The sequence below is a fragment of the Chenopodium album genome, chromosome 16 (assembly GCF_948465745.1).
Source record: "Chenopodium album chromosome 16, dcCheAlbu1.1, whole genome shotgun sequence".
NCBI lineage: Eukaryota > Viridiplantae > Streptophyta > Magnoliopsida > Caryophyllales > Amaranthaceae > Chenopodium > Chenopodium album.
Window position 1 is genome coordinate 51,372,697 of NC_137849.1, and position 24,238 is coordinate 51,396,934.

The window sequence follows — 24,238 nt, forward strand, 5'->3', positions numbered from 1 at the left end:
TAAACCTTATCCTAAGTGCTTAAATCAAGAAAAACCCTTTCAAGTGAAAGGTAAAAACTTGCAAGCAAAACTCTAAAAAAAAAACTAAGTATAAATTTTCATCCATTTCTTATCGCCGCCGAAAAACTACCTCACGCGCTGCCCCATGTCTCACGCGCCGGCTATGGTTGAAGCTGGGTTCAAGGCAACTCTGGGAAGGTGGCGCGTGGCCCTTGGAGTGGCGCGCGGCCTTCACAATTGTCGTCGGAAGTAAACCGCACAATTTCCTCTTCCTTGATGATCAAGCTTCCTTCTTTCCCAATTGATCTATTGGACCTTTCCTTGATTATTTCTTTCTTTTGACAGCCTATAATGAAGCTATTTGGACCATCTAAAAGTGTCTTGGGCCCTTCAAAAGAATTAACCTCTTGATTCACATCACTACCCTTCACCCAAAAAAAAATAAAATAATGTCATGATTAGAGCCCATGACATAACATTTTCTGCCTTAAAAACATGTACTATCAAATTTCACTACATTCTTTGTTAATTAGTTTATAATGTCATTAGAGATTTGCAATCTTGTTATTCTTGTCACCAATAGGAATCCTAATTGAAGAATTGAGTTATAAAATATATTTGAACCACCTAATTTTTTTGCTTAATTCAAAATTTATATGAAGATCCTTTTAATAAATAGGCTATTATACAACGCAAAGTAGCCTTTAATTATTAATTATTATTGCTAGTGCAACTAAATAAGTTTATCTCTTGCTAAGCCAAAACTAGACATTTCAAAAATGTGCATTTGTTAGAAAATTTCTTTGTAAGCATGATTTAAGGTGTTAATAATGATAGTTGTATCAACTTGTTTTTAAATATAATTACCAAAATGTGTGTCCTTACTTATTAACTATATTTGGGTAGCTCTTACAATGCATTCTTTTTCTTGCTAAAAATTCTCTAGTTATAATAAATACTTGCTTAACCGTCAAAGTATGTAATTCTATTTAGTTATATAGCCAAGACAAGTTGCTTGGATATGTTAATTTAAGGAAAAAAAACATGAGTGTATATTGCCTGAAAATGGCATATGAAAAATATTGATGTGACAAGTTAAGGAAAATACGATCGTATCTGATGAATGTAAAATATTATTGTTTTTTTTTTCCAAAAACACTTTTGTACGTAAATGAATTAACATGGAAGGAAAAAAATACTTGTAGAATATTGATTAAATTTCTTTTGGTGAGATGTGTAAGTTAATTAATGATAAAATATCATTTAATATATTTTAAACTAAAATATTTCATTAACACAATAGCTTTTTATTTTACAAGAAAATCTAACGATTTATACTCAATCAGTTAATCATGTAAGATTTTTGATATACAATCACTATTGCATGACTTTTAATGAAGTATTTGTTCAACTAATCATTTATTTTGTCTATTATTTCCTCACAAGGTATAAGTATATGTGCAAAGAAATAACTTTAGTTATAACATAAGGTACAATTTGTACTTGAAATTTTTTAGATATGCAACCAAGGAGAAGTAAAGAAAAAACATGCAAATAATGAAAGAAAAAGTTATGGAGAGGGATGGAAATCGAAAGCACTTACTATTAGTATCTTTTAGTGTCGACTAAATTAGTAAATTTTAGTGTTATAGTTTTGTAGATATTTTATAACTAGACATAAAACTCAATGTTATTAGTCTTGAGAAAAAAAGTGTTGTTTTGTAACTTGAAATTCCTGTTGGGTATAGATGGAATCATTTTATCGAAATCTATAATGATAATCACAAGGTGTGAGATTTATTTTAACTGAACTCACTAATTTAGCTCAAAGTATTGCTCGGGTTGCAGACTAAGGCCCCGTTCTTTAGAGCTGCTCTGCTCTGCTTTGCTCTGCTGAAATCTGCTCTGCTTTGCTCTGCTCTGCTCTGCTCTGCTCTGCTCTGCTCTGCTTCAATCTGCTCTGCTCTGCTCTGCTCTGCTCTGCCCTGCTCTGCTCTGCTTAAAATTAATACTTAATATTGAATTATTATAATAATAATGTATATTTAATAATAATAATAATAAATAATTAATACTTAATGATAATAATAATAAATATTTAATAATAATAATAAATAAATAATATTTAATAATAATAATAAATATTTAATAATAATTATATAATTAATATTTAATAATAATAATATATAAATAATATTTAATAATAATAATAAATATTTAATAATAATAATATATAATTAATATTTAATAATAATAATATATAAATAATATTTAATAATAATAATATATAATTAATATTTAATAATAATAATAATATATAATTAATTTTTAATAATAATAATATATAATTAATATTTAATAATAATAATATATAATATTTAATAATAATAATATTATTAAATATTAATATTTAATAATAATAATAATTAATATTTAATAATAATAATATTAATATAATATAATTAATATTTAATAATAATAATATTAATAATAACATAATTAATATTTGATAATAATAATATTAATAATAATATAATTAATATTTAATAATATAAATATTATTAATTATAATTAATATTTAATAATATAAATATTATTAATTATAATTAATATTTAATAATAAAATTTAATGATTATAATAGTAGTAGTAGTAGTAGCAGCAGTAGCAGCAGTAGTAATAATAATAATTGTAGTAGTAATAATAATAATAATAATAGTAATAATAATAATAATAATAATAATAATAGTAAAAATAATAATAATAATAATAATAGTAATAATAATAATAATAGTAATAATAATATTAGTAATTATAATAATATTAGTATTAATGAAATCTGCTCTGCTCTGCTTTGCTCTGCTCTGCTCTGCTGAAATCTGCTCTGCTCTGCCCAGAAGCTCAAAAGAACAGGGCCTAATTTAGATTAAAAATCGTGGTATTCTGTATTCCTTAAATTAAGAATACTTTTTAAAAAAGAAAAAAAAAAAGAAAAATAAACGTTGACCGTCATAGTCGAGCAAACAGAGCAAATTTCCAGCGCCGCCAATCACAATCCTTCAATTTTTATATAATTTTAATTAAATTTCATAGTTTCAGCTGACCAATAAAAGAAATCTCCGCTCTTCTCAGTCGTCATCGCCGCGTTTTCTCTCTCTTCAACTTTCCCGGTCATCTTTCTCTCTCCTCTCCACGCCGTCACTCCCATTTTCTCTCTCTTCTTCTTCTTCCTTCTATCTCTATCCTCCGATCTTCACTGATATTCCAGAAATCTCTCGAATTCATCTTGAATTTTCCTACCATTTCTTCAAATCGAACTGTTTTGCAGCTGTTTGAGCTAAGAGGAGAGAGAAAAGTTTCAATTTAAGGTATAAGTTTTGTTGGATTTCAATTTTTTTTTTTGGTGAAGTAGATTGCTGAAGAATTACTTACTGTTTCTGCTGAAAATTCATTCAAATAATTTGTTGATTTTGTATTTGTTGATTCTTCGGGAGTTGTGTATTTAAGGAAGAGATCGTGTTTGGTTTATGTTTGGTGGTGAAATAATTTTGTGTGAATTTTGAATGAAGGAGATAGTTGGAAGTGAGGGTGTGGAATAAGCAATTAAGCATTTGATCTAGGGTTTCTAGGGATTTGTGATTGAGTTTAGGGTTTTGTTGGGGGTTGCTGGGGATATTATTCAATCAGGTGGTGAGTTTTGGTCAATGTTGCTCGTTTTTCAATGCATCACTTGTCTGGGATTTTTTCTCATAAGAAGCTGAGCAAAAAAATGGACCAAGTATCATCTCCCAAACCAAAGCTTGTACGAAGAAATGCTGCCAAGAACTTTGATTACACTCCTTCAGCTTCGACATCACCATCGACCAGTGGTTCTTCAGCGCCACGAACGCGGTCACTTGACTTGGGCGTTGTTGTTGAAAAGACTAGCCTTCGGTGTGAAGGGAAAGATGGTGAAATTGATTTGATTTTTCAGAGCATAGGGCTTTCTGGACCTGAAGATTTTCAGATTCCTCCAGCAGCTTACCAGGCTATGAAGAATAGATCATCCTCTGATGTTACTCCGAGGGCTGAAAAGGAGCAACTTGATAGTGTTGATCTTAAAGTACCAATTAAGCAAGAGGAGGTTCAAAAGTTTGGTGATCGTATGCCTCATAGATTTGGAAATAGTGCTCAGAAGAATGAAATCATACAGAATGATCGCATTGGCAACGAGTTTAGGCCATGTGGGCCTGCTGTTTTTCCACACCCGGCTGATAATAGTGTGAGACCTGTTTTTGGAGGTGGAGGCGGAGGAATTAAAGGTGATCGCCCCCCATTGCTTACCCCTCCACCAGCAATGTCCCTTCCGGTTCTAGATGATCAATGTTCTACCTGGGAGTTATTAAAAGGCTTCGCACCTGATGATAATGAGAACGGGCCCCTTAGCGTTCCATATGGTGACCAAACTCAATCTTCTGATGACGAGGAGGATATTCGCAGAGAGGGAAGTCAGGGGGTAAGGATTGGGGAAACTATTACACTGTCAGGATCTTGTTCTTTCACCACTACGAATGATGATGACTCATCTAGTTCAACCACGGAACCTGTATCGATTATTTCACCAAACGGGGTCTGTAAAGTCAATATAACCCAATGGATGAAAGGTTCTCAATTAGGAAGGGGTTCATTTGGAACTGTATATGAAGGAATTTCTTGGTAAGTTTTGCTGCTGATCTTCTGTTTAATTTCTTCATTTGAACTATGCTCAGGTTTTTGTGTGACCCATCTACTGCTTGCTTACTTGGGTTGGCTGGGGGCGGGAAGTGAGGTTGTCTCTTGGATATTAAGGGACTTTTAAGAGGATACAGATAGAGATAACTGGTCTGTAGGAGCCATAGGGACAATATCTGATAGACTCATGGCTTTAAGAATAATTAATTCAGGCAGCAATTCTTTGTTAAATTAAGGGTGCTGATTCATTCCTTGTTGCTGCACAAACCCCCTAATTCTGTTCCTTGAGCTGAAGTCTTATAATGCTGATGTTCAGTTAGATGCTGCTGAGAAGGACAACAGAAATGAATCCTTAATAAAGTTCATATTGCCGAAATTTTCCATCCCCATTGTTCCATTTCTCCTTGCCCTTCTTATTTCAAGTGTATACAAATCTGAAATTAATAGTCTTTCCTCACTCCTGTTTTGATTACTACTGTATAGATCTGTATGGGAAACTTCTCACTACTTATGAATCTGCTTTCAGTGAGGGATTCTTTTTTGCCGTAAAGGAAGTTTCACTGCTTGAGCAAGGAAGTCAAGGAAGGCAGAGTATCTACCAACTTGAGCAGGTATGTTAGGCTTGAGTTTTTTATTGTTAACTATTGTCCAGGATAGCAGCCTACAATTATTGGCTCGGTAAATTCACTTTCTTCAAATTTGTCATTTTCGTATGTTTTCTCTGTAAATTCACCCTTTTCCCTATTTTTCATTTTCAGGAAATTGAGCTGCTTAGTCAGTTTGAACATGAGAATATAGTTCGATATCTTGGCACTGAAACGGTATCATATCATGCCTTCAGCTTGTCTTTTGAACCTCATTGTCTTAGGATGGCAATTGCAAATTTGCAATTTTTTTGTTTTTTTGGTTGGTAAGGAGAAAGGCCCTACCGGGTCAGAACCTCTCACAGGTCCTCCCGACCCGGGTTAGCGGGCTAGACACTTTGGAAGTGAGGGGGAAGGGTAAGGGAATCCCCACCCCAAAGGTGCCTCTAGTGGGGTTTGATCCCACAACCTCTTGGTTGTGAGATACAAACTTGACCACTAGACCAAGCTATTGGACTGTTGATAAACTTAATAATTGGAGATGTATTTTTTTTTTTTTAAAATTTTTATTATTAAATCAAGATTTTCTAATGCTATTTGATGTTTACTGCAGGCTGACTCAAAACTGTATATCTTCTTAGAGCTCGTGACTCAGGGTTCCCTTGCAAAACTGTATCAACAGTATCGCCTTCGGGATTCCCATGTATCTAATTATACAAGACAGATTCTACTGGGTTTGAAATATCTTCATGATAAAAATGTGGTGCACAGGTATGCTGTGGAACTATTTCTGTAGTTGTTAATTTTTATATATTTTTTAATATCTTTCTTACATTTAGTTATTCACTTGTGTGCAAACTCAGTCTGTTCACTTACTTTGAATTGCATAGACCCCCCCCCCCCCCCCCCCCGCGCACGGTTTCTTTCCAATTTACATCCTAAGACCATGTCATTGAATTTTGAATTTGTTAGTGCTTTGGTATACCTGCCTCCTTTTCTTTCTCTGCTACTTCAAATCACACTTAAGTATAGGTTACTCAAGTCACCTTTCTCACACTCTCACCACAAACTAACGTAGTGCATCTACTTAAAGCAAGATACTTCACTCCAGAAGTAGCAAGTGAACCCTAGTTTCTGATGTCTTAGCTTCATTATATGGCTTCATAGCCTTTACTATCCTCTCTTTGCAACTAATTTGTGATAGTCTTGGAGCCTTAGAAAAAAATGTTGTGCAAACTGCTTAGAGCAAACCTCTAAGGGAACTCTTCTCGTGACCTCTATCATTGCTGATGTCATTCACTTATCTTTTTATTTTTATTCTTGTCCTGTGTACCAACTTGCCGCATGTTCAGTATCATCATTTGCTCTGAGTAATATATCCGTTGATCATCAGTGTCCATAGTGTAATATTTATGTTAGGGTAGTGATGCAGGTGTTGTCATATATTGTCATTTGGATAATAGTGCCATTAAGTGCACTTGAATGATGAAAGCTATCTATATGTAATGGCTATATTATGTCAAAATCTGGGTGCGAATGAAAATTTATTGTAAGGTGCTTATCCTTCAAACAATGCATCTTCCTTTGCCTTTCAACTGATTCTCTTAGCAACGATTTCCCCTTCTTGATTTTCTGCCTTTCCAAAACTAAAACTTTTTGAAGTGCTGTTCACACTCTTCACAGGTTGAGGCTTTAGGTTCAAACAGTACATAGTCTGGATGATATTCAATAATTTGACCTTTTGTATGTAAATGCATATCCAGGAGCATTATCTTGTTTGACATACTAATAACTGTAATGCTTCTGAGAACTAAGCTGGATTTTTTTACCAACTCTCAGAGATATCAAAAGTGGCAACATATTGGTGGCTTCAAATGGAACCGTAAAACTAGCAGATTTCGGATTGGCAAAGGTCTGCTGCTCTTTGTTTACCATTTTTCTAAACATCTAGCATGCTTTCTGCTATATTCTGTTTTTTCTCCAAGATATGTTTTTGCAAGTATTATATCTAATTTGTTTCATTGACGTTACATTGTTTTCCAGGCAACTAGATTAAATGACTTGAAGTCTTGTAAAGGGACCGCGTTCTGGATGGCACCTGAGGTTAGCCTTTCTTCATGTTACTGATTTGAAATCTTACATTCCAAATTGATGGTTCAACCATTTGAATATACGATGCAGATGGAACTGATTATCCATTTGCTAATGGTGGTTGTCATATAATGAGAAATTTCTGTTGAGATATTTACATACTTATTCTATAGGGCACTTGCCTGCATCCCTCTTTCTATCAAGCAGTAGATGAATGCTATTATATACTTGCATCAGTCTAGGAAGCTCGGACTCGGGTATGGGTCCAAGTGTCAGACTCGGAATATTATAAAATTAAGGATCCGCGGACACGTTTTAAAAGAGTCCATATTTTAAATTTGGACTCAGGGACACGGCAATTTAAAAAATATTAGAGTTGAAGGTAAGTAAAAATAGGTCAAAGTAGAAGTTTAGAGTAGTACTTATTGTTCAGCTTTTAAAAAAAATATAAAAGTAGTACTGTAAAAAAGAAAAGAAAGAAACAGTAAATAAGATTATAAATCACGTGAGTTTTCCACCCACCTCCACATTCACTATTTCAATTTTCAAGACTGCCTACCCCACCCACGTTAAAAAAAAAATAAAAGAAAACAGAAATTGCAGTTGAAGTTGAATGGTCGAGAACTCGAGACTCAAAGAACCAGTTTTCAGTCGCCGGCAAAGAAATCCAGCAACTTCTGGGTGTCAAACTGCTCGTTTTTCACTTTCGATCAAAAACCCTAAGGTTAGGCTCTTGGTTTGGTGAATCTGTCCTCCTATTTTAGATCTAGGGTTCACAATTGGCGAGTCCACTTTTTCACGCAAGGGTCCGACCCAGATTTCATGTCCGCACCCGGGTCGCGTCGTGTCGACACGGGTACGGCTGGGTGTTTGGCCGAGTCCGAGCTTCGCAGGCATCAGTTGTATGTACCAATGCCGGAGTAGGTCATTCAAGAGAAGATCCATCTATGGTCATAGTGTTGTTTGTTTTATGTAAACATTTGTGCATTGCCTTCCATTAATCCCTATATTCACTTTTTTTAGTAAGGTATACTTATACTGGATATTTATCTCAAATTTTCATCTTTTGAGCCTCACTTGTTGCGAAGTGCCAACCTCTTCTTTACACCTTTCAATACCTTTTCAGATTATATGTTCTTCTCCCTATACCATACTTATACCTTTTCAGATTATATGTTCTTCTCCCTATACCATACTTCTAATGTCGATAGCACAGGATTGATCATATATCTGGAAATGTGTTGCTAACTTCCATCGCACTTTGCTTGTTAGCTAGGTCGATAATTCTCTGTCCTCTTACACTGATACGTCTTTATATGCTTGGTTTAGATCACATGTTTGGTTCGGCGCTGTTGAATGTTTCTTGGTTCACGGAATTGGAAAGACATCTTAGTGGTTCAGGACCTTTTAGTAGCATTTTTTTTTTTGCATTCCTGTAAATAGGTGCTCTATGTTAAGTTGTGGGTGTTTATTGAAAATATCTCGCAAACTCAAGACATAAGATAGCCTTAAAGAAGGGTGAAATTATTAACACTGACTTGCTAAGATTAATTAGGGGGAAGTATATTTCTTAAACCTTATAAGTTACTTCCTCCGTTCTATTAATATTGCAACAATGGACTTTTTGCACTATTCATCGCTCTTGTTTGACCATATAATATGATTTATACGTTAAGCAAAATATAGTCACGTGGGATCTTGTTGGATTTGTCTCATAAAATACTTTCACAAGATCAATTTTTTATAATTTTTACTCTTACACAATTATAGATATTTAGCATATAATTATATAAAATGTGTTTTGGGATTCGTAATTTCATCCTTTTTGCAATATTAACAGAACAGAGGAAGTATAACACAAGGATAAAGCTTTGTACAAAACCATTAAATTTGTTTTCGTTGTGTAGTGGGGAAAAGTTAGTGCCATATGTGCAAATTAGCTCTAGGAACACCCTATGTTACCAGTAGAGGCATGCAAGTGGTTTGATGATGGAATCCTGATGAGAGTGAGGCTTTTCATGGCCAAATACTTGCTACTATATGCTGGATCACTTAATCATTTGTGTAAGAATATATGTCTGGCAACATTGTTGCAATCTTTAATTGACCCTTGCAATTGCTTAGGTTTGGAAGCTTTGGATAATGGATACTGTAGCTGGGGCTTGGTCTGTGTGTCCTTTGTGGGATCCCTGCATCCAGGTTCCTTTGAGGCTTCTGTCAATTTGTAGCCCACAACATACCCGCCTAAATAAAATGCTGTTTGTGTGATTAGATCTTTTAGAGAGATAGTGGACCATTATGCTTAAATTTGAAAATATGTTGTTGGGTTAAAATCTTTTAATTTGGTAAGGGTGGCTGTGGCTCTTTACTTCCTTTTGCTTCTCATTTAGATCTGTTTAACTTTGGGTATGTAGCTTGTATGCAGGGTCTGCTGTCCTTGCTTGTTTTTTTTTTTTTTGTTTTTTTTACTAAAATTTATATTTACTAGTTTTGACATAGTGCTGAGAAAGTAGAACATGGTCAATAGCAAACCTATTAAAAAAAGTGATTAATTAAGTCACGAGGTATTAGGAATGGGTGGATTGGACGGAAGTTCAGTTTTGAAGGATATTCTCTGAGTCTCTGAAGTTGGTACTCCAAGTTATGCAATGTATAAATTAATATTTCAAATTACTTGATTTGGTATTTGTGAATTGTGATGCCTATCAAAAGACGAGTTATAAATTTTTTTAATCCCCCCTCCCCAACCCAAAAGGATTTGAAGTGATATTCTTAGTAGATGCTTTGGCATCTTGAGGTTTATTCTTTTAGCCGTATGTGGACCATTAGCAAACCATTTAATGTGCTTTTCTTGCATTTTTATTTTGCCTGCTGTGAATCCTAGGGTTGATATATGGTTTATTCCTTTAGTCTTGCACTTGCTGAGAATTTCTTTCCTGTGCAACAACAAATTGATTTATGGTTTACTATAATATATGAATATTATTGTATTTGTTTACTTGTAAACTTCTAAGAATGCATGGGCTCACTCTGTAGCTTTGTGTAGTTTACTTCTTCCCTTAAAGATTTCTTTGATTTGTGATTTCCCAGGTTGTTAATCACAAAAATAAAGGTTATGGACTGCCAGCAGATATCTGGAGCCTTGGATGCACTGTCTTGGAGATGCTAACCGGCCATGTTCCCTATTATCCTTTAGAATTTGTATGTGACTCCTATCATTTGTTATATCTTTTTTTTTACCTTGTCTTTTGGTCGTTCTAAAATTTAGTGTTGTGTGGGGTTAAATCTAGCATTTAGTCATTACAGATCTTAAATAGTGTCTTTATACATCTAGTCATGTGCACCGTAGGTCTAAAGTCTAATTGCCTTAAGGTATGTTATTTTTCTTTGATGGAACCTAAGGTATGTTAGTTAGTCTGGGAGGTGAGGATTGACTATTTGAGTAAGGATGTGAATTCGACCATCGCACTTTGAATTTTCTGAAAAAGTGTTGTTTAGAGTGTCCTGGTGGCATTGCAACGGATGCAGGCGAAACAAAGGATCTATTTCTGATCCTATGGATGATTTTTAATTTCATATAGTCCTTGTAAATACAATGACATGTATTTATGGTGCATTTAATGGCGGCCAGCTTTGATGCCGAGCTGACAGCCTTTAGAACCATTCAGGGCAGTATTTATGGTGCATTTGTCAGTGATCTCCAAGCTATCTAGAGTCCCCCCCCCCCCCCTCTTCCCTTTGTGCTGTAGATTTAAATTGTTGATGAGTTGTTCATCACAATGCCTTACTGTATTTCAATTCTATTCTTCATATTGATTTCGATGGATCTGAAGTTGCTGCATTTTGTTGACATGTATGCTCAAATAATTTTTTATTCTTTCAGGTACATTTGGTGTAATTTAGCATTTGAATTGAGACCAATTTGTTTTCTTTTAGGGTGTGTTTGGTCATGGAAAATGATTTTCCCATTTTTCTTCATTTTCCTTTGTTTGGTTTGTGAAGGGCTGGAAAAAACAATTTTCTTTATGGTGGAAATTTACTCTCAATAATGGAAAACCTTTTTCCTTTTACAAAACATGGGAACCCACATTTTCCTTCCTCTTTCTCATCTCTTTTTGCTTTCCTTTCACCAATCCTTACCAATCTGCTCCTATTTTCATTTTCTCTATAACTTTTCTTATAAGGAAACAAACAGAGCAAAACTATTTTTCAATTGTGGTTTTCCTTGAAAATATGTTTTCCCTGAAAAACAATTTTCATTGAATTTGCTTTATGTCAAACCAAATGGTGCCTTAGAATTGCATGTCTCACCTTCTTTTGAGTAATCTTCTGCTTCATCATCAGGTTTATTCTTCAATCTTTTCCGAAACCCCTGTTTATACACCATGCTTACTTGCTTAGTAGAAAATGTTTGGCTAGTGTGAGATTATATTTTTGAAACTTAATAATTGCCTATGAGATGGGCGGTTTGTTATTTTTGAGGACACAATGACAGTTATGGGCCTTATGGCACAACGCTGTGGTGTTACTTATGCTAGTTTTTATTTGTCCAACCATTTTCAATTCCATCTCATTTGACCTAATAGGGCTTTCAGTAGAGGGCTACTGAAGGAGGAAAGTGACATGGTAGAAATTTATTATTCCAATTCTGCTCTAACAGACTGCAATTTAGTGATTTTCTAAGAAACTTACCAGTCCAGTCTAGGAATACATGACAAAGCTTAATCTTAAAAAGTTTCCTCTTTTCTTTCTTCCTGTAAATTTCAGCAAAACAAGGCCAATCAGCAGTATTAAGTTCAAGCAAAAGTTAGTTCAGCCATAATAACTAAGAAATAGTTTCACCTAAAAAAAATGTTTATAAAAGTTCAGTTCAGCAAAAGAATAATAGCTCAGCAAAGAACTAAACCCTGCTCTACACATTTTATATGGCTGTTAATTGGAATTTGCCATGATAATCACTATTGGCTTTGTTTCACCTGTAATTTGTCTGTGATCAAGATGCAATTTTTTTTTTTGTCATTATACATATAACTGTTGCAGCATGCTTTGTGCTCTATTGGATTAACAGCTGCTGTCATTGGCAATTGCAGATGCAAGCACTTTTTAGGATCGGTAAGGGTGAGGCACCTCCCATCCCTGATACTTTGTCCAAAGATGCTCGTGATTTTATCCAACAATGTCTACGTGTGAATCCGAATGACCGTCCTACGGCGGCTGAGCTCTTGGAACATCCATTTTTACGGAGACAGCTTTATGCTCCATTAGGCTCAGAGTCACCTATGATGCGCGGGAAATCAATTTGAGTCTCTCATCACTTGTGATTATTTTGTGGAGGTGAGTGCTTCTTAGGTTTTCTTTTAGTCTAGAAATTCATGATATGCATGCCCACCACCATTTATTAAAGTATTAAATGAGAAGAAAAAATTAGCTAAAAGAGTATCCAATTCTTTCTGCTGATATCATCATTTTAGCAGTCATATTTACAATTCTGCAACTCAATCAAACTATCTCACCCCGCTGGCATTTGGCGGTGGCACTGAAATTTGACACGTTTTTTTTTTGGGGTGTTTTGGTGGAAGCGTGGGTCATGTCAAATTCTGAAATGTGGGATATCCACTAAACATCAACCAATTTCGGACAAAGGCTTTTTAAAATTATTAATCATCTGCATGACCCATGATCACGGCATATTTCTAAGTTCGAACAGTGAATATCCTGTCTCTTATTGGCCATCTGAGCATCATGTACTAAAGATCTTGAGAGTACGGGTTGTGGGCCTGTAGTCTAAATAGTATACCATTGTACTGGTTTCAGTTTTCACATATTTGTTGAAATTTTTTTAACACAGAACTCACTTAAAATACAGTAACTTTGTCCTCTCCCATTAGTCTTGTGATATTTTACTCAAGAGAATAACTCATTTGCACTCTGTTGAGGTTGTTCCTCTGGTTAATGAATGTTTCCTCCTTGATGGCAGATAATATGTACATCTGGAGTTGCGACGTGTTCAGCAGAGTGTATCAAATAATTAAGTGACTTATTTGATTCCTGTATCCAAGATTATCCATCTGAAAGAAAAGAAAAACCCAAAAAGTCAGAGCAATCTCTGTACGCATCATCCTCTGGATGAGTTATTAAATGGTCCTGGATGGCTGGCTAGCCCCGCCAGCGTGCTTTGATTCCTACCTCGCGTGATTCCAACTCCCTTAATTCCGGGATACTAAAAATGCAGAGGACAATCTGTAATATAATAGTCTAGGTTTTGGGGCTGTGTTTGTATCTGTGATCTGAAAATTAGTTAGCATATGATGATGGAATCTTGATTTATGAATGATAGTTTATTACTGTATGTAGGAAGATGGTTTAGGCTTTTGTACATAACTAATTTTTTTTGTCAGAAACAGTTTGTACTCATTCATTATTCAGATCTATCCTGTTATGATTGTATCTCGTTCCTTCTTTTTTACTTCTTCAACCCGTACTCATATTGTGTTCGCTTCTTTTGGAAATTTTATTTATATTTTTATACAAAGAATTTTATATCCATTGATGACTTTCAACACCTACTTGTCTCATATTAAATTTTTTTTGTGGAATTGGTTTAATATTTTTCTAGGGATTATTAAGCAAATTTCTTACTAACAGGTTATTTAGCCAAGTTCAGCCATTTTATATGTAATACGGAGTATTGTTTCATGATTTATATATCTATAGACTATAGTTATAACAGAAAAAGAATTTATGTTTTACTTCATTCGTTCTTATAAGATTTATAAGAATGGTTATTGAATTATAGCTCCTTGTCCCATTGCTATTGCTTTAAGACTTGTGTGTTGTTTTAAGCCTTTATAAATATTGTGCTTACCTTGTTTTAAAGCATTCCCCACAAACCAAGAAACCTCAAAAGACGCTTTCACCTCGTCGGTTCCGCTTGTGCCTGCTTTGAAGCATCGGCCGTCAGAAGCATCAGTCGTCAGAAGCCTCGACTCCGCACCCGTCGTTGACGAGTGTTTCCTTGAGATACCCTTGGTCCGTGTCGCTGTGTGCTCACGAACCTCTTCCGCTCTAGGCTTGCGTCCTTGTCGCCAATAAACAAGAGCGCGCTGCACGATTCGGATCTATAGTTGGACAACTAGTCACAAAGAAAATACGTAGTTCTGGTTTGATTTAATATATGCCATCACCCAATCAATCGCTAAATCATCCTAATCAAAGTTAGGCAATGCCGTGTTGGTCACTACTTGCGACTAGGACTAGTGGTTCATATATAATCTATAAATGCTAAAAGTACAATTTTGCTTAAAGACCTTTATTAATACATTCGTAGTAATACTCTGTACTTACTTGTCTGTCAATCCAAGTTCAAGTTCTGTTTTAATACTCCGTACGGAGTAGTATTTGGAATAAACGTCATATTGAAGGGTATATTCTAAATTTGTAATGTCCTAATTTGTCATTTCACAAAGTATGGACTTGTTGAGTTGTGGATTGCTTTCTCTCTCATCTTCCATCCATATTTCTCTCTCCTGGCAGATGGCGTAAAAATGTCACATAATGACTTTAATGAGGTGGTACAACTGCAAGTAAAGTCTTACGAGCATCCAACTTCTTTTGGCTTTAGCATCTTTTTTTACATGTAAACTCTTTAATTGAGCTATTCTAAATATTATATACCTCATCCATTACCATTGTTTTATACTCCATAGGTTTTTTCTTTTTTTGTATGGTTTATACTAATGAAATTATAATTGTGTGAAATTCATGACAAATTTTTTAGTGAATTGGTGTTATTAATAGTTAATATATCCGCTTTTATCATTTTATAATTTTTATATAGTAGGTCAGAAACTTTGAGATTGAAGGAAAAGGGTAAAGGACCCCACCCTTAAAGTATCACTAGTGGGGATTGAAGCCCAACATCAAGGTTGGAAGGTGACAATCTTACCATTAAACCAAACTTAATTTAGTCTGTATTAAACAAATACTGGTAGCATAATTAAAAATAAAAAAATACAAAGTACTCCCGTATATAGTATAGGCATACGCAAAGTGGCGTGGTCACCTTTTTCTGGAACGTGAGCGAAGATCGGAGTTTGCCTATCAACTCTCTCCGCTCTTCCCTCCTCATTTTTATTTTTATTTTATCATTATTTATTTATTCATAATCTCTTCTTCTACTCTTAATCTTTCTCTCTCTACATTTCTCTCATCTCTCTTTCTCTCTCCTCATCGATTGACGTCTTCGGACCAAATATCAGGTACCTTCTATAATCTCATTCTAGATTTCTAGGGTTTCATTTCCATATCTTATTTTTCCGCGATTTTTGGCAATTTTTTTTTTTTTTTTATTATTGTTTTCGCGATCTCTATTTTGCGGTTATTCGCTATTACGTAATGAATGAATGGTAGATGTGATTAATTGATTGTACTTCTTATACTTTGCGTTGAAAAGTGTGAATCTTTGTTAATTTTGGCGTTGATGAAGTTTGTATCGTTTCGAGGAAGTTTGCTGGGATTGTTGTTGTGAATTTGAGTGTGCTGTGATTGTTTTGGGCGTAATTGAGATCTTTGACTGATTACTCAACAACTTATACTATTGAAGTTCATCGTTTTATAGCGGGTAGTAAGTAAATTGCATCTTCTTGCTATCCATAGGCAAGCAAGGCCTGTAAATTGAGAATGGAAACGGTCAAAATCTGTGGAGTTTGAGCTTTGATTAGGGTTTGTTTGGTTTTGTTTGTTGACGAGAAATGCTACCTTTCTTTTATCTTTCTTGTGGCTGAATTGGGTGATTGAACTGGATTATGTAGAGGAGTTGCCTTGTACAATGTGTAAAAATAGTTTTGTTATTGTTTTGTGTGCAATTCTTCTACAATAGCTTCAACTATAGAAATTGATCGGATTTCACAGAGTACATTGCACTATTGCATTTATTATTTTTGTTAGGCGTGGCATCGCTCCCCTTAAAATATATAAACGTAGTTAAATAACGTAGCTAACTGTTCTTCATTTCATGTAAAGTGACTTGGATAGATTAGATAGATTCATAGATTTATGTTAAATTTTGGTGCTTCTTTTTTTTAGATTTTAAAATTCCTGTTAATGTTGTTTCCCCTATGCTTTTTGACCTTAGAATTTCTGTTTTTGTCCTCTTCCACATTTTTTAGCAACATTGTTGAGCTGGTTTGGATAGCCATCTGTTTTACAAAACCTTTTTATGAGCATGTGGTCATATGATATACAAAATGATACTTTGAAGATGAAATGGTGGCAAGATGAAAAACATTACAAATTTTATTTATCCTTATTGTTTTCTCTATGAATGATCTATATTTATGAGGCACGTGCTATTAGTAGAGTTATAATTACACGAATTTACTTAAGATCTATTTATATGCCTTCATTAATGAGTTAATTTTTTTTACATTTCTCTTCAAGCACGTTTGTAATGTGTCATTCTATGACATTATGGTTAGTTTTCATTGTTCAAGTTAGAATGCATCAATATTATTGTATTTTCTTGGCTATTAAATTGTTGTCTTTGATGGGATGAATCCTATCTTGCTAAGTTTCTTGGTAAATGTAGCATTTCTTACTTCCTAATTTGTAATGTCAGATCTCCTAATAAACTCATTGATATGTATTTTTTTGAAAGACTAAACAAGCTTTTCCTTCAAAGTTCTTATAAGTCTTGCTTCCTCTTTTAAATCCATGTGAAATTTCTCAAAAGGTCATATATTTTTTTTCAAAACTTGGAAGGTCTGAAACTTAAGGAAGCTTAAGGGAAAATTTTTTCTTTGAAAGACCAACAACCTCCTTCCTCATGATTTTAGGAGTCTCAAATGATAGTTTTCCTCCAGAATTTCTTCAAATAAACAAAACTAATTATAATTTCCTTTTATTTGCTACCTCTATTTAAGAAAGATATTGACACTTTCTGTTTTTGTCTGTTTCATATAGTTCTTTGAAAAACCCACCACCTACAACCCCTTACTCTGGATCTTAAGAGTCTGTCTTACTATATTTACCTTTTTATTACACATTACTCATCACAGCAAGACTTTCTCTCCTATTGTCTTAAATTCTGTGCAAAGTTTTAAATCTTTTTGAAACAGAGTTAGTAAATATTTGTGCTAGTAAAAGCAATTTTTAGATTTTAAAGCAAAATATATTGATTTATGGCTTTAGGCTTTGCAGTTTCATGTATCTTTACAGTATGAAATTTGTAAGTAGCACATCAATGTTTTTGTGTTACATAGTTGTAAAGCCCATCAGAATGTTAGATTGATGTGAGGCAGTAGTATTTTTTGTTTATGCATGTATTGCAATTGCTGGCCATGTAGGTTATTTTTGTTTTCCTGGTGGAGTTATGGAACCTATTAGTTGGTACAAGTAGTTACAAAGTATTTGCAAAGATCAATGTCTTCTGTTTAAATGAACTTTATTAAGTTAGATGACTGAATTGGGAGGAATTTTGGGAAACCCCTTAACCACTGTCTCTGGTCTATCAGAATCTGGACCTCCCATTGGTACTCAGCTCGCTGTTCTCATTTGTGAATGGTGGTATGCCTTTGTTTTTGTATGCTGAGTCAGTTCTTTTGTTTTCTTAAGCCTGTCTAATCACTGATGAAACTTTTTTTTGACTTTCTTTCGATAATCTGGAAGTTGTGGACCTGGATTGTTTAAGATGAGAACAACGCGCTATGAACCATTTTATTTCATTTGTGATAAATTAGCTTTGAAACAATGTATATGTTAACCGAGGAGCTAAGCTGATCATTGTAGGAGTCCAAACTTTGGTGGGGCTAATTGGACTCTAGATCTAGCCTTGATGTGTTCCTTTTTTTTTAATAAAGCGAGAATATTCAATACATCTAAGATTTTATATTTTTGATTATCTGAATAAGAGGGTTGTATCTTATATATACTGATACATATTATTTATTGATCATAATCTGCTGTATGAGTTCAATATAAGTGCTTAGGATAAGTTTGGAATTTATAAAAAGGAGTTTGAGAGCTAGTTTGGTACATTTTTTTTGTAACGATATATGAACTTTTGTGACTGATGCTGTGATGGGATCAAATCTGAGGATAATATTTGTCAATAGAGGGAATTGATACATGGCCTTCAAATCTGATCTAATAGTTTAATGATATGCTAAGTCCAAGATATTGAGTTGGACAGGATGTGTTGGTCCTTTGCTAATGGAAAAGATAAGAACATGAAACTTTTAAAGATATGAAGAGAGTTGCAGTAATAGCTTATTGGTAGACATGTTTATTTTGTATTTTGCAATTTGAGGCAGTGTCTGTTGCTTCCTTAATGGCTTAGCAGGTACAACCTTCCAAACCATAAAGGTTCAAAAGTAGCTTTATGGTGTTGGTTAAAATAAGAGGCGGGGAGGAGGCAGAGTAGGAATACTGAGAATATTAACCCATGACTCTCTGCTTTCATGGGTATGTAACCTGGGAGAGGGGGATAGCTTGGAGAATTCATGTTGCTTGGCTCTTTGGTTAAATATAATTTGTCTTGCTTTTGTTTTTTCTTCAAGATGATAGGATGCATTACTGTCATTTCTAGAAGGACAATCTTTTATATATTGATCTTTGTGTTTTTTTTCCTATTCAACCAATTCATGCTGTCAAAATGTGGGTAGATTTTGGATGAAAGTTGTATATAATTGGATAGAGGCCAGGTGTTTTTGGTTTTTTGTTGCTTATTTTTGGTCAAAATGGTAATCAAATGTGGTACACTGGTTTGTATCCTTTTATTCCATGGTATTTGAGCATCATGCAATATCTGTAGGTTCTATTACTGTTTAACATCAGTATTCCCAATCCTCTCACTGTTCTTCATTATGGTTTCGCTTATGGGTTAGCAACATATAAATAATGGATATCATCAAAGTCATCTCATTGTGATTCTGCTGGACTTGTTACTGTTATGCTATAGTTAGAAATTTGTGATGTACTAGTTATTGAGGCAAGTATACGTTTAATTTCATTTTTAAAGTTCAGTTGAGCTGTGGTCGGACATATTGTTTATGAGAGTAGAGTATCGATTTCTTATTGAATCCTTCTTGAATCTGAAATTCATGTGGAACTGTAGCAAGTATTATGAGGATATTGGATTGATGATTTGATTCAGAAACTAGTTTCAGGGTTTCGCTGACCCTGTAACAAATGTATTGATAATTTAGATTTTGTTATTTTATGGATCTGCTGATTGTTACACCATGCAATTTTGTTTTATCAACGAACTTCTCATTCTCAAATCTAATACTACGTATATTTATTTATTTAGAGGAAATTGTTGCTGTTTGTATGCCAAAATTTATTGTTCTGTTGGCATTTTTTTTTAATTATTTATTAAGAGGAAGTTTTTGCTGTTTGTATGCGACTTATTGTTCTATTAGCATAGCCACAAGTCTTCGAGGATAACCAGATGACAGCTGTTATTTTAATTAGTGCAATTATTATCATTCTTTATGTGGAGTTCTTTCTTACGATTTCAGGTTTATTTATGGCGAAAGTTAGCAGGGTAAGGCGTCTGAAGTATAGATGCCGCAATGGCAAAACAGAACGATTGCAGGTTCCATCCTGCTCGCACAAGATCTTCAAAGACATGAAGAAGCCTTCTAAGCTTTCTGAGAAGAAAGATTGGGAGGATGCTACTTGCTCGGTTTGCATGGAGTCTCCTCACAATGCTGTTCTTCTGCTTTGTTCCTCTTACAACAAAGGCTGTCGTCCCTACATGTGCGCCACTGGCTATCGCTTTTCTAATTGTCTTGACCAGTATAAGAATGCATACGCAAAGGCAACTCCCGGTTCTATCACTCCTGACCTCAATGGTGAATGGCCTGAGGAAAAGATGGAAGCATCTGAGCTTCTTTGCCCCCTCTGCCGTGGGCAGGTGAAGGGCTGGACCTTGGTTGAGCCAGCTCGGAAATATCTGAACAAGAAGAAACGAACGTGCATGCAGGAGAATTGCTCTTTTGTTGGTAACTACAAACAACTAAAGAAGCATGTCAAAAATGATCATCCTTGGGCACGACCCAGGGAAGTGGACCCGTCCCTTGAAGCAAAATGGAAAAGCTTGGAGAGGGAAAGAGAACTGAGTGATGTCATGAGCACTTTCTCCCCAGGTACTATTGTTTTGGGGGACTATGTTATTGATCCAAACTTTAACCCCTTCATTAGAGATTATAATGTGGATATGGAAGACTTGTTGGGCAATGATCTTGAGTCTTTTGGGGCAAGTAGAATCAGGAGCGGTGGATTCCAGTTGCACAGGACATCTGGGATTAATTACGAGTCATATGATGATGATGACGATGACGACGACGACGAAGACAATGATGGAATTCCTCGTAATTCAGCCTTTGGTAGAGGAGATGATATGATCCCACTTAGTCGTCATCATAGAAGAATGTTGTTTATGGGAAGGTCCCGTCGGAGGAGGCGGCGTGACTGACCTTTGTACAAAATCAGCAGCGCTTTTGGTCCCCCTCTAAAAAAACCCTGGTGAAGTGGTTTTTTTATCATAATTCAACTTCTACAATTGTTTGGGGGCCACATCTTCCAAGGCAGTGCAATGCAAGTAGAAGTGAATCTTTCCTTTGTTTATTTAAGGTGGTTAAATTGAACATATTGTGATTTTAGATACGGGTTTATAAATTTCTCTCATGTGATTTGGCCTTGTAGGGATAGACCTCGAAAACTTTACTCTGTTACCTGCCGTGTTTGGCGGGTCCCATTTTTAATGCTTGTTTGTGCATAGTGAACATTGACCGGTAGGATACATCGTTCAGGTACATTTGATTCTCTTTAACACCAATCAAGGAAAATTACTCCTGACCCTAATTTTTAGTTTCTAGTTTCTCTTTTCTCTTTCTAGTTAGCAGAAATCTTTGCAGGTTCTTCAAGTTGGGGAGCCTTGTCTTTGATTAGATTTGAACATCGGGTTTGTTCATGTGTACAGTTGTATTTGCGCTTTATGAAACTATAAATTGTAATTGAACTTGAAAGGTCAGGCAAATTATTTCATGCACCTGAGCAGCTGGTTCAGTGAATAATTATGTGTGCAGCATGGGATGAGCCAGACCGTGAGTACCCTTGGAATTATAATTGATCTGGGAAAGTCAGCAACTTATTTTGTGCACTTGAGTGACTGCCTGATGTATCCAGAGCACGGTACTCTTGAACCAAAATAAGTTGCTGATGTATGGTACTCTTGGTTCAGTGACTGCCTGATGTATGCAGAGCATGGTATGAGCCAGACCATGAGCACCCTTTTGGATATATTGAGGCGCACAATTTTAACTTTTACAAGTAACACTAAATATATGCACGACTCAAAGTCACAAATTCACAATGTCAGATATGTATGTATAAGCTTTTTTTTAAGCAAAAATAATTGAACATCATACAACCAAATAGTTGAACGATCATTTTTGTTAAACATCAAAGTGTGTACTACAAATAACGAATAGTTTATGAATTATTGCGTAAATCTTGATATTCATCATCATTTCGATCAAATCCCCCTTTGCTGCACTTGCTACCACATGAAAATTGCTTCAACACAGAGCCCAATTTCTGTCAGACAAAAGAAACAAAGAAAATAATGCAGCAATTATAAGAATTCATCATCAGATAGTAGTCATATTACTACTACCTTAGAGATTTTAGAAATGACTTATAAATCAAAATGTAGTCTAACCTCAGAGATTTTACTATACCTTCCCCTGCCCCGGGGAGGGTAAGGGGATGTTCGGTATCTGTTTTCACGGTCTTTTGATTCGACATTTTCATAGTTCCATGCTTTTTTCTTTTCTCTACCAAATAATCTCCCAAAGGAGAATTTGAGCGCTTTTAAACGTGCAAACCATCTTCTTCTTCTCTACATAAAAATGTATTAACAATCAACTAATAATAATACCATTTCAATGCATATCATGTGCATCCATATAAAATGTTTATTCTTCCTAGAAAAAAAATAACAATCATGCACTAATCAAGTGATGTTCGTGATTACCTTGGGCTTATAGGGTAGATTTGAAAAAAGTGGAAGGCTATGCCTATGATGATGTTGAATCTGTTGGGACCCCACATTTCGGAGGCGATGAGCGTAGGCCAGGAGGTCAGCACGGCGGTCATAGCCGCATGATGGTGTGGTTGATTTAGGGGTGATAGTTCTAATCTTCCGAGGCCGCGGCCCAGAAGCAGAAGTAGATGATTCCTCATACACTGTGACTATAACACCATTAACACTCCATTTTTCTTGTTTTTCCAGCTTACCCATTTTTTCTGCCTGTTTTTTCTCCTTATTTTGATTTGTTGGAGTTTCAATCCAAGAGTTGATTAGCACTAAGTCTTATGTCTTTAACCTTAAAATAGGATCTTCCAGAGTTGACAATAAATCTGATATTTCCATATGATCATAAATCAATTTAATGTGCACAGGGATTAATTTGGAAAGAAAATTAAATTTTTTTAAAAAAAAAGGAAGAAAAAAAGAAAAGAAAAGAAAAGGAAACAACTACTCCATTGGAGAGGGGCTTTTATTTTCCTCTTTTCTTTTAAGTTTTAGTAATTTGGTCGTCTTGGTCACAAATAAAAAAATAAAAAATAAAAAAAAAGTCATCATCAACTGATCAAGGTGACACCTTATGACTAATCTGTTAAGGAATTTCCAACTGAAGCACTGACTCCAAAAAGGACAGGAAGAAAAGATCTTACTAACTAACTCAAATGGAGACAACCAACAAGATTAACTACAGCAATTTACATTTAAAAGTATGTATTGGTAAACCTATTTAAATTAAACGTGTCAATTGATATGAAACAGAGGAAGTACCTATTGTCTTATTACTTGTACGGACATTTTTCTTTTTAGATGTATAAAGAGTAGTAATGTGTAAGTGAGATTTGATCCAAAAAATAAGGTACCACCCTACTACTTTATTAATCAATTTAAATTCGTAGTAGTTTTTACATATCGATTGTGTTATTATTTCAATCTACTGAGTGCTTGTTTGATTGACGACTTGACGGTATGAATTTGGTGGGAATGGAACTTTACAGGGAATACTAGTAATATTTAATGATCCTACAATGCAATGTGGAATGATTAGCACCAGGTCACCAGTAAGGCCGCAACTCTGCAAGAGAAATTCCATCGATTTCTTGTTTGTAACTAGTGGGCCCAAAGACGGCATTCAATGAAAGAGGCCCGCTTTCCATTGCGCTTAGTCAGCGACCAAAAGCCCAATCTTTAAATCCTAAGCCCAAATCCAAGATTGAACAATATCAGTTCATCTTTAATTGCAAGAAATAGAATTCTGATTGAGTTATAAAATCAACTAATTCAAAGGAGATATTTTTTTGAGCTGCACTTTTAGCTTTTTTTTTTTTCTTTTTTCTTTTTTAAAAAAGTGACAACCTTTAGAAAAGATCTAAGAAATCCATGAGCATGACGTTTATTGAAGGGACATTTGCAATACAATATTACAAAAGTATTGTTGGATTGCTGGTGTTATAATATAATAGACGCAAAAGGTATGAATATTAGCACATAATTCTAAAACATAATTGTATTTCACTTTCAAAATTGGTGTAAATTTGCTTCCAATTAAAAATGACTCGGATGAGAAAATTATTAGATATGCTATATATAGATGTATAAAATAAAGGTTATAGATGCATTTTATTATAAGATATTTCTACTTGCATTCTACTTCCATTAGTGCATACTTATAAATCACTTGAATTCTAAACTTCCCTTTTGTCTCTAAACAAATATTATTACCTAACACCCACCATCATTTTCATTAAAATTATCTACCGGTAT

The 24,238-nt window shown here is 34.6% G+C and overlaps 2 protein-coding genes across 2 annotated transcripts; both read left to right on the plus strand.

The window, feature by feature from the left end:
- Window positions 1–3,114: 3,114 nt before the first annotated feature.
- Window positions 3,115–13,927, plus strand: LOC145586967 (mitogen-activated protein kinase kinase kinase 1-like). The gene is made up of 9 exons (XM_081643958.1): window positions 3,115–4,693; window positions 5,235–5,319; window positions 5,467–5,529; window positions 5,906–6,063; window positions 7,132–7,204; window positions 7,336–7,395; window positions 10,474–10,584; window positions 12,474–12,717; window positions 13,361–13,927. Exons 1-8 carry the CDS (start codon window positions 3,720–3,722, stop codon window positions 12,684–12,686), a joined length of 1,737 nt encoding a protein of 578 aa, XP_081500084.1. The 5' UTR covers window positions 3,115–3,719; the 3' UTR covers window positions 12,687–12,717; window positions 13,361–13,927.
- Window positions 13,928–15,452: 1,525 nt separating this feature from the next.
- LOC145586969 (uncharacterized) lies at window positions 15,453–21,461 on the plus strand. Its single transcript, XM_081643959.1, has 2 exons — window positions 15,453–15,641; window positions 19,902–21,461. The coding sequence occupies exon 2, from the start codon at window positions 19,910–19,912 to the stop codon at window positions 20,858–20,860; it is 951 nt and encodes a 316-aa protein (XP_081500085.1). The 5' UTR covers window positions 15,453–15,641; window positions 19,902–19,909; the 3' UTR covers window positions 20,861–21,461.
- Window positions 21,462–24,238: the final 2,777 nt, after the last annotated feature.